Raw genomic sequence first — 13,794 nt, forward strand, 5'->3', positions numbered from 1 at the left:
TTTTTATATATCATCTAAGGAATAGGAAACATGTTTACAAAGGAGTAACCGCAGGTTGTTTTACTCGTAATACCTTATCACCTACCGAATTCTAGACGGCCATTTCTGTGGTAAAGTATACGAATACTGCATGGGGGAGCGGGCAATAGCAAAAAATATTGCCCGATGTGACGTCACTGTCGCCCGAGGGTGAAGACCGAAACAAGTGCTATTGCCCGAGGCGAAGCCGAGGGCAATAGCACTTGTGGAGGTCTTCACCCGAGGGCGACAGTGACGTTACAGAGGGCAATATTTTTGCTATTGCCCGCTCCCCCATGCAGTATTCGTTTTATTACATGGCCAACTCTCGGAATCTTTACTTAGTACCTACTCATTCATCCCGTAATAAAAAATATCCAAACACAAATATCATGGTACAATTGAATGTATTGGATATACAATCATAGCCACGTCACATGTCTACGGCACACACTTAGTTGTTTTCTGTTTTCTGTTTCTATTTTCTGTTTCACGCCGTACTTGAGAGTGTGGAGACTTCGATTTGTAGCGTTCGCCGTCCTTGCGTTTTACAGTAATGAAGAACTCCTTCACAGCGTTGTCCAGGACATCGTTGCTGTGCATGCAGCTTTCAACAGATATGCCTTTTACTTGTAAGAACTCAATGAAGACGTCTTCTGCTGATTTAATCACCTTTTTAGTGCCCGGAGCCCTGCGCGATGAAAATAGCTCATCCAATTCATGCGGCTCCAACAAATTAAATCGGGGCATTTGAACGGACATGTTCAAATGACGGCCCAGTTCTAGATGACTTGACTAGCCAATCACGAAATCAAACTGAACAGTCTGAGAAAACGACGATAAAATTACGACATTTGAATTTTGTTCAAACACCACTGCGCGAGCAACTTACTATTGACCGTTGACATGGCAACCGCTTCTCACCTTCAGAAAGGTCAGTAACCTGACACTGAAAGGTCAGTAACCTGATGCCGGGCAATAGTAAAAAATATCTCATGCCAAATTAACACAGGAGCCATGTAATAATGAGTTTTTTTTTGTGGATCGGTTAGGCCGGGTCATTGACAACACACCAAATGGTTAAACGAAATTTCTTGAGGCTGTTTCGAGACACGTTTTATTTTGCTTACCTTGAGTTCATGACTCACGAAATGAATCGGCCTGATTGCCTGCCCTCAGAACCAGATCGCGTATTAGCGATGGTGGTATAGTGGTGAGCATAGCTGCCTTCCAAGCAGTTGACCCGGGTTCGATTCCCGGCCATCGCAGCCTTTTTCCCAAAATAGATGTAAATAGGGGTTGTAAAATTCGTGATAAAGTGCAAGAGGCACCGTATGATATCTGTACAAATGTCTCGGCTCCAAAAGCCCTGCGTGTGGAAGGTCCGTGGGCACTAGCTTTAGAAAACCCACTTAACCCCACCACTGAGTTATCGCGATGCGACGCTGGTGCCGCAAATACAGTGCTGCTTAGAGCCCGTGGGCCCAAATCTGGCAGCTCATCTCGGTGAGCGTCTAAACGAACACCGCCGTGACCCGGATTCGAGCTGGGGCTGTCGCGTCCACATTCCGGTGTCCTGAACGCTAGTCTTGTCAGTGTGATAAGATCTCATCGAAGTATAATCTTGCAATATTTTGTCATGAATAGGTTCTGATTTGAATAATGTTTGCATCTAAGCTGCTTGACACGGTTTTACCACGCCGTTTTGGAATTGCGAGACGCTTTCTTAGGTGGGCGTCTGAACCCACCGTGCCGGGGAATGGTTTGCACATGAAGCAACGTCCGGAGACTTGTCAAAAATATTTACAAATACGCCGCGGCGATATTAGTTTGAATGTAAGAAACCAAGTAAATGGTCAACAGGGTTGTCACTTGTCATAAATGCGCCTTTGACCTTCAATCGCAACCAGTTACGGCAGCCGTTCGTTAAATCAAATGCCTATGATTTTTCAAGAGTAGGCTAATAAATAAACAATATAAATATAAACAGGACAGCTGCTGGGCTGTGATTAATTCATCCCACCCCACCTCTCGCCCCACTGGCAGTACTACTTCCGTAACCAGAACGTGGTAAGCGTGCGCCACGTGATGCGACGGGCGTACTCCGTGCACGAGAACACGCCCGACGAGCTGCACGCGCGCCACTACATGGACAAGTTCGAGCCGATCGGGCCCAACGCCTACCCCGTCTTCAACAAGTACCCGACGTTCATCGTCAACCATCAGGTATTTGGTTTATTACAGCAGAGTGGTGGGGTGGTTTGGTCGGCGATGAACATCAATTGCTTTGCTTTGGGAAGTACTTGCTTCATATCTGTGCCAGTATGTATGTTTTTGTCACTTGACTTATGCCTTGCAATTTTCTTTTGAGGACTGAGCTAAACGAATCGGGATTCTGCCGCCTTCCTCTCTAGAAAATATCGTCGTCCTTGTCAGACTTTGAACTCTGTGGTTTTCCTCTGACCCCGTCTGACCTCTAACCTCTGACCCCGTCTGACCTCTGACCTCTGGCGTCAGCTGGAGGAGCGGGAAAGGATCAGTCGCGAGCACCAGACGTTCCTGGAGGAGCGAGGAGCCGCCGTGGAGCTGGCTAAGGAGCTGCAGGACAACCGCGTCAAGCGGCGCCAGTGGGCCGACAAGCTGGCTTACCTCAAAGGTAGGCCTCACAGGGTTACCCCAATGGGAACTGGGCAAAGGGAAGCGTGCCGTGACCCGGATTCGAACCGGGGTTACCGCGGCCACAACTCGAGGTCCTAACCACTAGACTATCACGGCGATGAAGTCTGGATAAGACACTTTCCAGCGAACAATTAGTTATGTTGAATATGAATTTTATAAGAAAGATGTCAGGACTTGTCCAGTTACCATCTAAGCTGCAAAGAGGGAATGTCCGACCCTATTTTTATTATATTTGTAGTCAGTTTACTCCATCGGTAGGAACAAAAGGTGAGGTCTTTTTTTGCCTGTAATCTGGGCTCTGCAGTTCGCGAAGGGCATTGATAATGGAAGCAGCAGTAACAGCAGTAAGAGCAATATGATGCCTCCACTTCCTCCAGGGATTGCTTCCAATCTTTAGAACGGCTGGCTAATGGCGCCCACATTTGGTGCACCGTTGGGGACCGATTAGTTATAGGGTGTCGGCCGGGGAAAAGTCAGCTGGGACCCCGTTTGCACGTGGAAACGTGCAGGATACCGCATCCACGTCTCATGAACGGCTAGGTCAGTTCCTCTCAAATTTGAAAAGTCGTTTAGGACTGGTTCATACAAGTCAGTTGGGGTTTTCACTTTGCTCTTCCGCACGTGCAGGACTTACCCTCGCGCTCGCTCCTGTGTCGCCCCAGAAGGCGTTTCACCAGCAATGTCTTCGTAATAAACTACATTAAGTGGAAACTAATAAATTGACTGGTCAGATAGGTGGGTATATATTTCTTTTTTTTTCATCAGTGTTCTGCTCAAAGCGTGGACCTGACGGAGAACGCCTAAAGCTCTCTTAGAGTTGAGTTCTCCTGTGCAATAAGTTTGATAAGTACCGGGGCTAGACCGCCATAGTGTACCAGGTGACCTTTGCTGTTAAAGCGATGGTCTTGGCCACAATTAGGTAGTCCGCCCAGTCCAAGGTGCGCCCGGCCGAGTGAGGTGAAAGTAGGCCCATTGCGGCCGCGAAGAGAGCATTTTGCCATCACTCAGCGGCTCGTTGGTCTAGGGGTATGATTCTCGCTTAGGGTGCGAGAGGTCCCGGGTTCAAATCCCGGACGAGCCCAGTGTTTGGCTCAAAATTTAGATCAAAATCATATTATGGAAATTCGCTGAAAGCAAGTTGACGTCGATAATCTCAAAGATTTTGAACGCACCGCTTCCTTTTGGTTGGCAAATACTCACGAGAATCCGTCAGTGTTGTTTAGGCATAAATCGGCGTGCTCTTGATTCCATTTTTATTTCGTTAAAATTTCATCTGATCGTTCATCCTTCTCCTGCCGAGGGACAGGACATCTCTTGTCGTTTTTTCGTGTTTGGTCGGAACGCTTGAAAGATAGAAAACAGAAATTTTGGCGAAAGCTGAGATTTAGCGCACTGGCCTTTGATTCAAGCCAGGTCCTGACAAGTACCTACCGCATGGTCAGGCCAGGTCAGGTCAATGACTTATGACGTCACATGTCAACTCTACACTGTCATAACCTGTTACAACTTCGCCACGATCCCAGTGTAGTACCAGGGAAGGGATCATTCTCAGCGAGATGTGACCTTGAGATAGTAGCAGGCTGACGTTTGACCTGGTGTATGCCGAAAACCGGCAGGCTGGTCGAGGCGAAATAGAGAATAGACCCGCTGCTACGATTGAGGAAGTAAAGTGCACTGTGCTAGTGATTGCGCAGTGCGGCACTCGCACACTGTACAAAGGCACCGCCCGCCCTCTGAGAACCATCGTACTGCATACCAATGCTACCAACCTAATGCATCTGTAATTTAATCGAGCGGGACAGTTGAACCTGCTCCCTTTTGTTTGTTTGTTTGTTTGTTTGTTTGTTTGTTTGTTTGTTTGTTTGTTTGTTTGTTTGTTTGTTTGTTTGTTTGTTCATTTGTGTGTGTGTGTGTTTGTTTGTTTGCTTGTTTGTTTGTTTGTTTGTTTGTTTCTTTGTTTGTTTTGTTGGGAGCAAGCTCTTTCGGCCTAAAAAGACCATTGCAGGGCATGGGATGCTAGAAACGGCGTTGACTTGAGGCTGTGCGGGACACCGACAGTGAGCCGCTGAGGCGAGACCGTCCCCATGGGACCGGATTGTTCCCTTGGAAAAGTTCCCCCGCCTCCCAATCGGTCACCCGGAGAGGAATTACGGGTCTCAGGTGAGGACCCGGCCTCATCCACCGATTGTCAGGTGGGGTGACCGCCTGCCCGCAAAGGAGCGTGAGGCGATTGTGGATGGGTTTGTCCTGTGGATGGCACGGACGGATGACAGTACTCTCAATGTAATAACCATTATAAATGATCGCGGTTTGCTCACAGCTTCTCGCTAACAGGCTAGGCGGAGCCTGCGCGGCGATGACGCTCGCTTAGTGAAAGTGACCTCAACGCCGGGCTAAAAAATAACACTGGAATGCATCTCAGCGGCTCGTTGGTCTAGGGGTATGATTCTCGCTTCGGGTGCGAGAGGTCCCGGGTTCAAATCCCGGACGAGCCCAATGTTTAACGCACGCCAGCTCAGGTGCCGAATGCAACCGCTCCCCCGGCCCCGGTAGGTATAGTGTAAACTGTAATCCCAAACCGGTCTCCTACGGTGTGCCAACTTTGAGCAGAATCGTCCCAGCCGCTTCGGGATGTGGGTGCGTCCCCACTCCCCCTTCACGATTAGAGCGCCAAATGAGGCTGACACGATACCTGAAGATAAAGACGAATGAAATGAAATAATCACCCAGGTGCGTTAGGGCCTTTGCCCTGCATGCAGATAGGCGGCGGAACGGGGAGGGCACCGGGGCACCGTGCCCCCTTTTATTTTGACATTTTAACATTAGCCCTATGGGCGTTGCATGGAAAGAATGGGACCAAAAGTCGGCGGTACCCCTCCCCCCTTAATTTAAGGTGTTCCGCCGCTACTGCATGCAAAAACATAACCGATGTAATAATGCGGTACGATGGGTTGCCTCCCTGCACTTTGTTTTGGTACCTAATCTGACCGCGGGTCTGGTCTCGGTTGGACACTGCTCTCAGTCCCCACAGCCACCTCGTCTGTCCTCAGTCCTCTCAGTTCTCTGTCTCAGTCTTCTGTCTCAGTCTGTCTCTGTCTCAATCCTCTCTGTCTGTCTCTGTCTCAGTCCTCTGTCCTCTCAGTCCTCACAGCCACCTCGTCTGTCCTCAGTCCTCTCAGTTCTCTGTCTCAGTCCTCTGTCTCAGTCTGTCTCTGTCTCAGTCTGTCTCTGTCTCAGTCCTCTGTCTCAGTCTGTCTCTGTCTCAGTCTGTCTCTGCCTCAGTCCTCTGTCTCAGTCTGTCTCTGTCTCAGTCCTCTCTGTCTGTCTCTGTCTCAGTTCTCTGTCTCAGTCTGTCTCTGTCTCAGTCCTCTGTCTCAGTCTGTCTCTGTCTCAGTCCTCTCTGTCTGCCTCTGTCTCAGTCCTCTCAGTCTGTCTCTGTCTCAGGCCTCTATCCTCTCAGTCCTCACAGTCACAGCCACCTCGTCTGGTTCCCAGACGCCGAGGCGGCACACCGCGAAATGCTGCGCCAGTCGGAGGCCAAACTGGCGTCGCAGCGGCGTCGTCTGGCGGCCCTGCAGCGGACGCTCCAGCGGCGCGGCCGGGCAGAGCGCGACTCGGAGAAGTCGCGCGAGCTGCTCCGGCAGACCACCGAAAAGGAGCTGCTCATCGGACGGCTGCAGGACGAGATACGGAAAAAGGTATCTACCGCGGGACAGGCCGGAACAGTGGGGTGGATCAGCAGCGAAGTGTCGGAAAGGCGGCTCGTGAGAAGGCAGCGCTGTACCACTGCTTTAATTAAAGCGCTCGTTGAGGTTTACTTTTGCATCATGACCTAATGACGCTTGTCTATGTATGAAAGGCCGCTGTCTCTTTGTATTTAATGAAAAGGTTTATCTCTGAGCTCGGTGGCAATTTGTTAACATGCTCGATGCGCCGTTCCCCACCCCTCAAATCCCCTCTTCTAACCCACACTTTCCTGTGTGTCCATTGCGTCAGGAGCCGATTCCCAGGCCCCCCCCCCCAAATCTGGCCCCCTGCCCCTCACACCCTCCCTGTCTAACCCCAGTCCCCCAATCGTTCACAGCGCCAAGAGTCGGACACGATCACGCAGCAGCTGAGAGAGGAGGAGCTCGAGTATGGCGGTCCGGCCGGCACCGGTTCCTCGCCCCCCAGTCCGGCGGGGTCCGTGACCAGCCGCACGTCCAGTCGCCGGCCGGCAGAGTCGGCCGCCAGTCGACGGTAGGCCAGCGCCGGGAGTGGGGCGATGGGCGGGGTGGGGTTAGTTAGCGGGGTAGCGATGGTTTAGAGACTTGTAAGGAAAGTTGGCAGACTTCTGGTACTTTGGTGGTATTTGTGACTTAGTTGTGTTATCCGGCAATCTGTACGAAAGAAAGCATCGCGTTAGTGGCGTAAAGTCGCAGAAATAGTTAGATGAAAATGGGATACATTTTCTATCTCCTGCTTGATTATGTTTCGAGTGTTGTAGAACTGTTAGTAAATCTGCTCTCTCCACCGCTCTTCCCAGCTCCGTGGCGACGTCGCCGCCGTGGCGCGGCCGCTCGACGCGGCGCCTCTCTCCGGTTCGCTCCGCCCTGCGCACGGCCCGCTCACCGCCCAGCTCGTACGGCAGCCCGTCGGCCGGCTCCTTGACCGCCTCCCGGCCCGGCTCGGCCCGTCTGAGTCCCACGCGCGCCACCGTGCCGCCCGTGAGCCCGCCGCGGCGGCGGCTGTCCCGCAGCCCGCCGGCCGACCCGCGCGCGCGCGCCGCCGCCGCCCGCGCCGCCGCCAGGGTGGCCGCCGCGCGCGCCCGCCGCCCGCTGGCCGCCGCCGCCACCGTGACGGCGGGGAGGAAGACGCCGGACGGCGCGGGCCCGGTGCTGAGGAGAAAGAGCAGTCTGCAGAGCAGCCAGGAGCGAGGCGCGGAGAGAGCGGAACTGGTCCGGCCGGCGGTCACCCGACGCGTCCGAATGGTGAGTGTTCGGGGGCGGCTCAGGGATCCCACAGCAGAGCTCAGGGCCGTGGTGGTTCAGGGCTCCCACACTCCACAGTAGAGCTCAGGGGCGGCTTAGGGATCCCACAGCAGAGCTTAGGGGCGGCTCAGGGCAGGAGCAGGCCGGCGCACACGGCACCTGTGCTTCAGCCTTCGGTCGTCAAACTCGACCTCAGCGGATGTCTTACGTTGTCAGCTACGGCATGCAAGCTGTCTCTTGCTTTCACTCTACGAGTGGAGCGTTGAAGTCACCAACCCGGCAGCGTTCCAGTCTCTCAGGGGATGCGCTGAGCGATGGTGGTATAGTGGTGAGCATAGCTGCCTTCCAAGCAGTTGACCCGGGTTCGATTCCCGGCCATCGTAAGCCTTTTTTTCACTGACATTCAAGAGCATATCAAATGGTGTTTAGTTCATTTCCCTTCGATAGTCTTATCCCGGCCTAACGTACCCGTATGTGGTTCGACGTTTTAAGATGTCACGGAGGGATTGAAAGGAAGGACAGGAGCCTACATTTTATATGATTCATTGATACGAAAAAGGGGTGCTACTCAGATCTAAAAGCTCAATAGTTAACTTGATTGGCTAAAGCCAAAAGGTGCTTTGTTTACAGGGATTAGGTATCAGGGTTTTGAAATTAAAAGATATCGGCCTTTTTTGCTATTGCTGGATTGCTCAGTTTCTGCTGATTTCAATGATATATGCACGAAAGCTCTATGAGTGCCATATTGTTCCAGTTACAACCATTTTCATTGTCAATTACGTCAGCCTTGTGGTTCAGCATTACAATCAATGTATTTGTAAACATTCAATGGAAAGTACGATTTTTACAATGTGAACGAGTGTGGCCCATTCGAGACCAAAGAAAGGATTTGATTTTGTGAACATTTAACATAAACGATATGAGGTTATCGGTGGAGCCAACAAATAACTAAATGCACGTTAACTACTAAATGCACGTACAATTTTGTTGGCTCCACCGATAACCTCATAACACAAATATGTCTCTAAATAATCAGCATTAATGATATATTTTGAATAATGTCTTGCTGAAATAATTAGTGGTTATCATTCACTTTCTATAGATCCTTTTCATGTAGCTATCATCATTTTAAATTTACCCTTACCTGGCACGGTCTCGTTGAACAGCGAAGAAGCGGCGCTCAGGTCGGTTAGCTGTTATTTCTCCACATCCAGCAACTGTACACTCGCGATTTTTCTCTCTACGATTGACGCTACGCTATTTACCCGTATTACCTTGAAACAGGCAATAATGCACTAAACCAGCAATATATTCGAGGATTCAGGTCGCGATTAACGTCCGTGTGTCAACTGCTCCGGGCGGCCTGTGGTTACCTGCTGCCAACGTTTGAAAATAGAGAGGAAAAATGTCGCTAGATGTTGTACCTTCCCCTCCATTATATTGTAGACCCATTGTCTGCTTAGCCTGGCATGCCCCGCCCAGCCTTGGGCGGTGTTTCACCGGACGCTGCCACCACGCTGCTATTCCATTTCGCCAACTGACGTCACACCTGTGGTAGTGTTGGAGCAATGGGCTTGTTGACGTCTCCATAGAAACCCAATTTGACACGTGTAATAGCAGCATGTAATATCATCGGTGAAACACCACCTTGATGCCGTCAATGTCTCTAGAACTCTCTAGCTAGTGTTAAGCCTATGGGCTTATCACGCACCAATTATCTTCGCTAGGAGCTATTGGATGGCAGACATTTTAACTTCAGAGGGCCACCATTTGAAAATTAGACAATTTTGAGATGAATGGCTTCGGATTGGGGTATCAGCCACCTTCTTCTACACGTTTTACCGAATAACTCCGACATTTTGGGGGAAAAAACTGATGAAACCTTAAACAGTCACTGCCGTCAATTCAGGAGCCCGGCCCTTCCAACTTCTATCGCCGCCGCAAGATGTCACTACGGTAAACGCCTGAATATATGCTGTGCCGGGAATATATGCTGTGCCGGATGGCGCCGAGGCCAATGGCTGAGACTCCTGTTCCCATTCCCCCTGCGCCTCTAGTGAATGAGGCTTGCTCGCATATTTGATTTACACTTGTGGTTAAAACCAGAGGTTAAAACCGCTGAGTTCTGCTCAGTCTTGGCGTTTGCTGTGCCGGATGGTGGCTGGGTCAAGAGAAGAGACTCGCCAAGATGAAAGCGCATATGGAAATGATTCAGGATTTAGGTGATGAAATCGTTTCGTTACCCTAGTTATTTACAGTAGGGGGAAAAGAAAGCATTTGCAACCAATGCAGATACAAACTGCAAAATGCAAGCTGCCCGCCCGGGCAGTATATGCATTCTGCCCGTGTCCTATGCATAACAACCCAGGCTTCCTCTCACGGGCAATATTGTTTGAATTGGGCAATATACTGACTATTTACCATGGACTGATTTAGGTTATCGAGGTTGTAATCAATTCATTACAAGATCTTTGTATCGAGGTTATAGATCTTTGTAAGGCACTGGGGATGGCCAACAAAACAAGAGACCAAGCCCCACTCAATCACATTCGCTCTCCTTCTTCTTTCATCCCTTTTCTATCCTCTTCTTTTCTTCTTTTCTTCTATCGCTTCAACTTTTTCTCTCTCTCTCTCTCTCTCTCTCTCTCTCTCTCTCTCTCTCTCTCTCTCTCTCTCTCTCTCTCTCTCTCTCTCTCTCTCTCTCTCTCTCTCTCTCTCTCTCTCTCTCTCTCTCTCTCTCTCTCTCTCTCTCTCTCTCTCTCTCTCTCTTCTCTTCTCTTCTCTTCTCTTCTCTTCTCTTCATCTGTATCTATCTCTTCACTTGTTTCGCTTTTGGGAAAAAACATAGAAGTAGCAAGTTTCGGTGCTCATTTTTCAGACCGCTTGCACTGTGCTTTCCTACCGTTTGTACCCTGTAAAGAACTACAAAGTGCAAACAACAGTAAGATTACTTGCTAGAACGTTTATTAGATCGAGAATTAGAGAAGCAGTCTACTGAGCCTGTGAAATCGTGTTATCAGAGTTTCAGAAGGACGTGAGCACTGGTAGAGTTAGAGGGTGACAGTGCAGGTCGATGGGAAGAGGCGTGCCAGTGCGTTGGCCTCCATGAAGGCGCACGAGTAGAGGCCATAGCCAGCCCAGCATTCAATGAACTCCACGGTCGAGACAGAGGCTGCCGCGTCGCTCGGTCCGCAGACGTCCAGCAACAGGTTCCAGCTGAGGGTGGGCGCCAGGTCACTATCTCCCGGGATGCTGTTGATGGCGCTGCTCAGGCTGTCAAAGTCGACAGTGCCGTCCATCGCCTGGAAGTCCTGCAGCAGACAACTGATCCTGCCGACGGCCGCGTCGTAATCGTCGCTGATGGAGGCCACGGAATCGGTGCACTCTGCCCAAGTACGGCTGGTGAGCTGACCGAAGGCGTCCACAATAACGGTGGGGCTCAACGGGCAGTGTCCATTGAGGAAAGAGACAATGCGCTGCCTTCCCTCATTATCCAGCCGCTGCTCTTCAATCAGGGTATCGTCGCAGGAGACGGCGAAGCACCACTTCATGCAGGCGTACGCGTAGACAGCCTGCTGGCGAGGCGTAAGGTCGGCGGTTGACCTACGGATGCAGTGGGTAAACATGTCCTCCTCGGTGATGGACCACTTGGGGTCGTCCGAGTAGCCATCGGTCTTGTCCTGGAAGGCGTCGAGGTCGAACGACGTTCCGGCAGCATCAAGCTCGCCCACGCTGTAACGTCAACCATGGCATTTAGATGAACCGATCCCAGTTGAAATGAGAATGTATGTTATAATTCGCTATATTCTCAGAGTACTAATATTTCGATAGATAATTATCCTGCTGAATTTTATAATGACAGCCACCTTTAGATGCTAAGATCGCTCATTGTCTTCACTATTTCTCCATGGTGACGACTCAGTTCGATGTACCAGGACGGAATTTTCAAGCAAGGAATAGTCAGCTATCCCGCATGCAGGAGACCTCTAAATTCAAGCGAAAAGGCAAAAGTAGGTGTAATTTGCTCACCTGTTGGCAATGCACAAAAAGTACAGGGCGCTGAACTCGACACCGTCACAGTCAGCTCCGAGTCCGCCGGCCTTGACCTTGCTCTCGCAGCCTTCCAGAATCTCCTTCAGCTCCTGATGGCCTTCCTTGGTCCAGTCGAAGCCCTCTGGCTCGCACTGGCGCACATGCAGCATCTCAAACGAGTCGACCACCTCGTCCGTAACGAACGGTGCATTGTTGATGGTAACGTCTGTTGGAAGAGGAAGCATGTTAATAACAGTCATCGGTTGTGCAGTTTTAGGACGTGGCATGTCTTCTATTGAACTCGGAGTCAAGCGTCTAGTTTTCTAGTTCTCTAAGCAGCGTTGTGATGATCATAGTATACTACCCAAGCTTGCGGTGTCTATTACTATGTCCACCACTCGTATCTGGTGTGACGGCTGACGTATGGTGCTTACCCATCCGAGTCTGAGAGAGGACCCTCTTGCTTGGGCCGGCCTGACTGCCGGCGATTGCCAGCAGGACGGCGCCAATGCCGAGACTCAGTCGTATCAGGACGGCCATGGCGATGCTCTTGATCGAACGAAGGATCGATGCTCTGTGCCCCTCGATTCCCGGACCACAGCCGACGTCGACACAGGACCGAGTCCCGTGGGACGTAGCTCCGCCCATGTCACCACCACCAATCTTTCCATCGATCAAATCCCGTTTCCAACAAGTGACAATCCAGATAACGTTGGTAGTTCAAATGTTCATACACATGTGGCTGAGAGCCAGGCTCAGCGCGACACACAAGTGCCAGCGGAGTGGAAAATTTTGCTCGCTTCCTACTTAGACCGTACCACCAACACACACATATATAACGCACTCACTACTAAAGCAATAACTCTTGATGTATTGAATGGTCGGCTTTGCCATGATCAAATAATTAAATATGTTGATGAAATTGACCAATCACATGGCAGTGAGGTGTATTTTTATTCAACAAAATGAGGCCGAAAATATAGAACGAGCTTTCGTCTAACGACATCATCGCGTTCTGGACTAGTCGAGGCATTCACATTTGAAAAATTGAAACGGAACCAAGTTGAAACCGGAAGGATGTAGATATAAAACTTTATCGGAATTCACTGGGATTGTATTGCGTATGCAAGTCCAAATTTTTCGGCCAATATTGTTTGGCCTTGGTCACTGGACAACTACAATAACCCTATAAGTATAGCTCACATTGCAGCGATACCCAAAATTCTAAATTAAATTCACAGACAAAAAATTAAAATCCCCGCGCGCTATCAACCATGTAGGAGATTCCAAGTTTAGAATATCTAGATACACTCACTATTTCCTATCAAAGTAGGTATGCTGAAATTTAACTATAAAATACATACAAACACACAAACAAGAAGTTATACACAGAACACATTCGGCGTCATTAGTTTTTAATTCAGTCCACTCATACTACAGTGATGAGAGGAACGAATATCATCTTGCGTTTTTTAGAGGCAAATCCCAAATTGGGCTCAGTGCGAATTTTCCAACATCTCTGTTCATATCTGGATCCTTCTCTTTTATTTCGATGGCCTCGCGCACTGTCCTCTTCCTCCAATCACTGACATAGGCTACTGTTCTTGCCTCCAAAGGGCGCATCTGACCAGAACACTCACTTGCGTGTCGTGCCGGTGCCGATTTCAATCTGCGTCCGTGTTGGATGTCTTGGGCGTGTTCATTCATTCTCACTGACTTAGGCCTTCCTGTCTCCCCTATGTACTATCTCCCCTATGTCCCCTATATCTCCCCTATGATGTGATCTTGCCACAGACGCCTATCACAGTCTCCTGGCACTGCTTTTAAAGGTAGTGTGCCAGCTTTCCTGGACCGTATTGGTATGGAGTTAATGGCCCAGATAAGGAGAACCGGATTTTTAGAACTTATCCATACCTTCAAAACTCATGGAAACGTCTTAAATTCTTCAAATTTTGAGTACCCCAGTGCGAAATTCGCCCCGACGGGTTGTCGGTCGTACCCCAACCACATTTCACACCACTATGAACAATAAATGCACACACTGAAATCGCTATTACCGATAGGCTCATCCAATCAAGATTCGATAAACCCGTTC

The 13,794-nt window shown here is 50.0% G+C and overlaps 2 protein-coding genes and 5 non-coding genes across 7 annotated transcripts in view; 5 read left to right on the forward strand and 2 right to left on the reverse strand.

Moving 5' to 3' along the window:
• The window catches only part of LOC122379468 (TBC1 domain family member 31-like), a 28,851-nt gene extending 20,918 nt beyond the window's left edge, over positions 1-7,933 (forward strand). The window contains exons 14-19 of the mRNA XM_043361712.1: positions 2,065-2,244; positions 2,536-2,674; positions 6,193-6,395; positions 6,782-6,936; positions 7,223-7,458; positions 7,884-7,933. Of these exons, the coding sequence (XP_043217647.1) occupies positions 2,065-2,244; positions 2,536-2,674; positions 6,193-6,395; positions 6,782-6,936; positions 7,223-7,458; positions 7,884-7,933 (963 nt within the window). The remainder of the gene's footprint in view (positions 1-2,064; positions 2,245-2,535; positions 2,675-6,192; positions 6,396-6,781; positions 6,937-7,222; positions 7,459-7,883) is intronic.
• Trnag-ucc lies at positions 1,215-1,286 on the forward strand. The gene has a single exon. It is a non-coding gene; the product is annotated as a tRNA-Gly (tRNA).
• Trnah-gug lies at positions 2,722-2,793 on the reverse strand. Its single transcript has one exon. It is a non-coding gene; the product is annotated as a tRNA-His (tRNA).
• Positions 3,707-3,778, forward strand: Trnap-agg. Its single transcript has one exon. It is a non-coding gene; the product is annotated as a tRNA-Pro (tRNA).
• Positions 5,121-5,192, forward strand: Trnap-cgg. The gene has a single exon. It is a non-coding gene; the product is annotated as a tRNA-Pro (tRNA).
• Positions 7,934-7,978: 45 nt separating the features above from the next.
• Trnag-ucc lies at positions 7,979-8,050 on the forward strand. Its single transcript has one exon. It is a non-coding gene; the product is annotated as a tRNA-Gly (tRNA).
• A 2,559-nt stretch (positions 8,051-10,609) lies between these two features.
• LOC122379469 lies at positions 10,610-12,937 on the reverse strand. The gene is made up of 3 exons (XM_043361713.1): positions 12,134-12,937; positions 11,697-11,925; positions 10,610-11,399 (listed from the first exon to the last, which is right to left on the reverse strand). The coding sequence occupies exons 1-3, from the start codon at positions 12,345-12,347 to the stop codon at positions 10,718-10,720; spliced, it is 1,125 nt and encodes a 374-aa protein (XP_043217648.1). The 5' UTR covers positions 12,348-12,937; the 3' UTR covers positions 10,610-10,717.
• Between the last annotated feature and the right edge of the window lie 857 nt (positions 12,938-13,794).

The sequence above is a fragment of the Amphibalanus amphitrite genome, unplaced genomic scaffold, assembly GCF_019059575.1.
Source record: "Amphibalanus amphitrite isolate SeventyFive unplaced genomic scaffold, NRLGWU_Aamphi_draft 000078F_arrow, whole genome shotgun sequence".
NCBI lineage: Eukaryota > Metazoa > Arthropoda > Thecostraca > Balanomorpha > Balanidae > Amphibalanus > Amphibalanus amphitrite.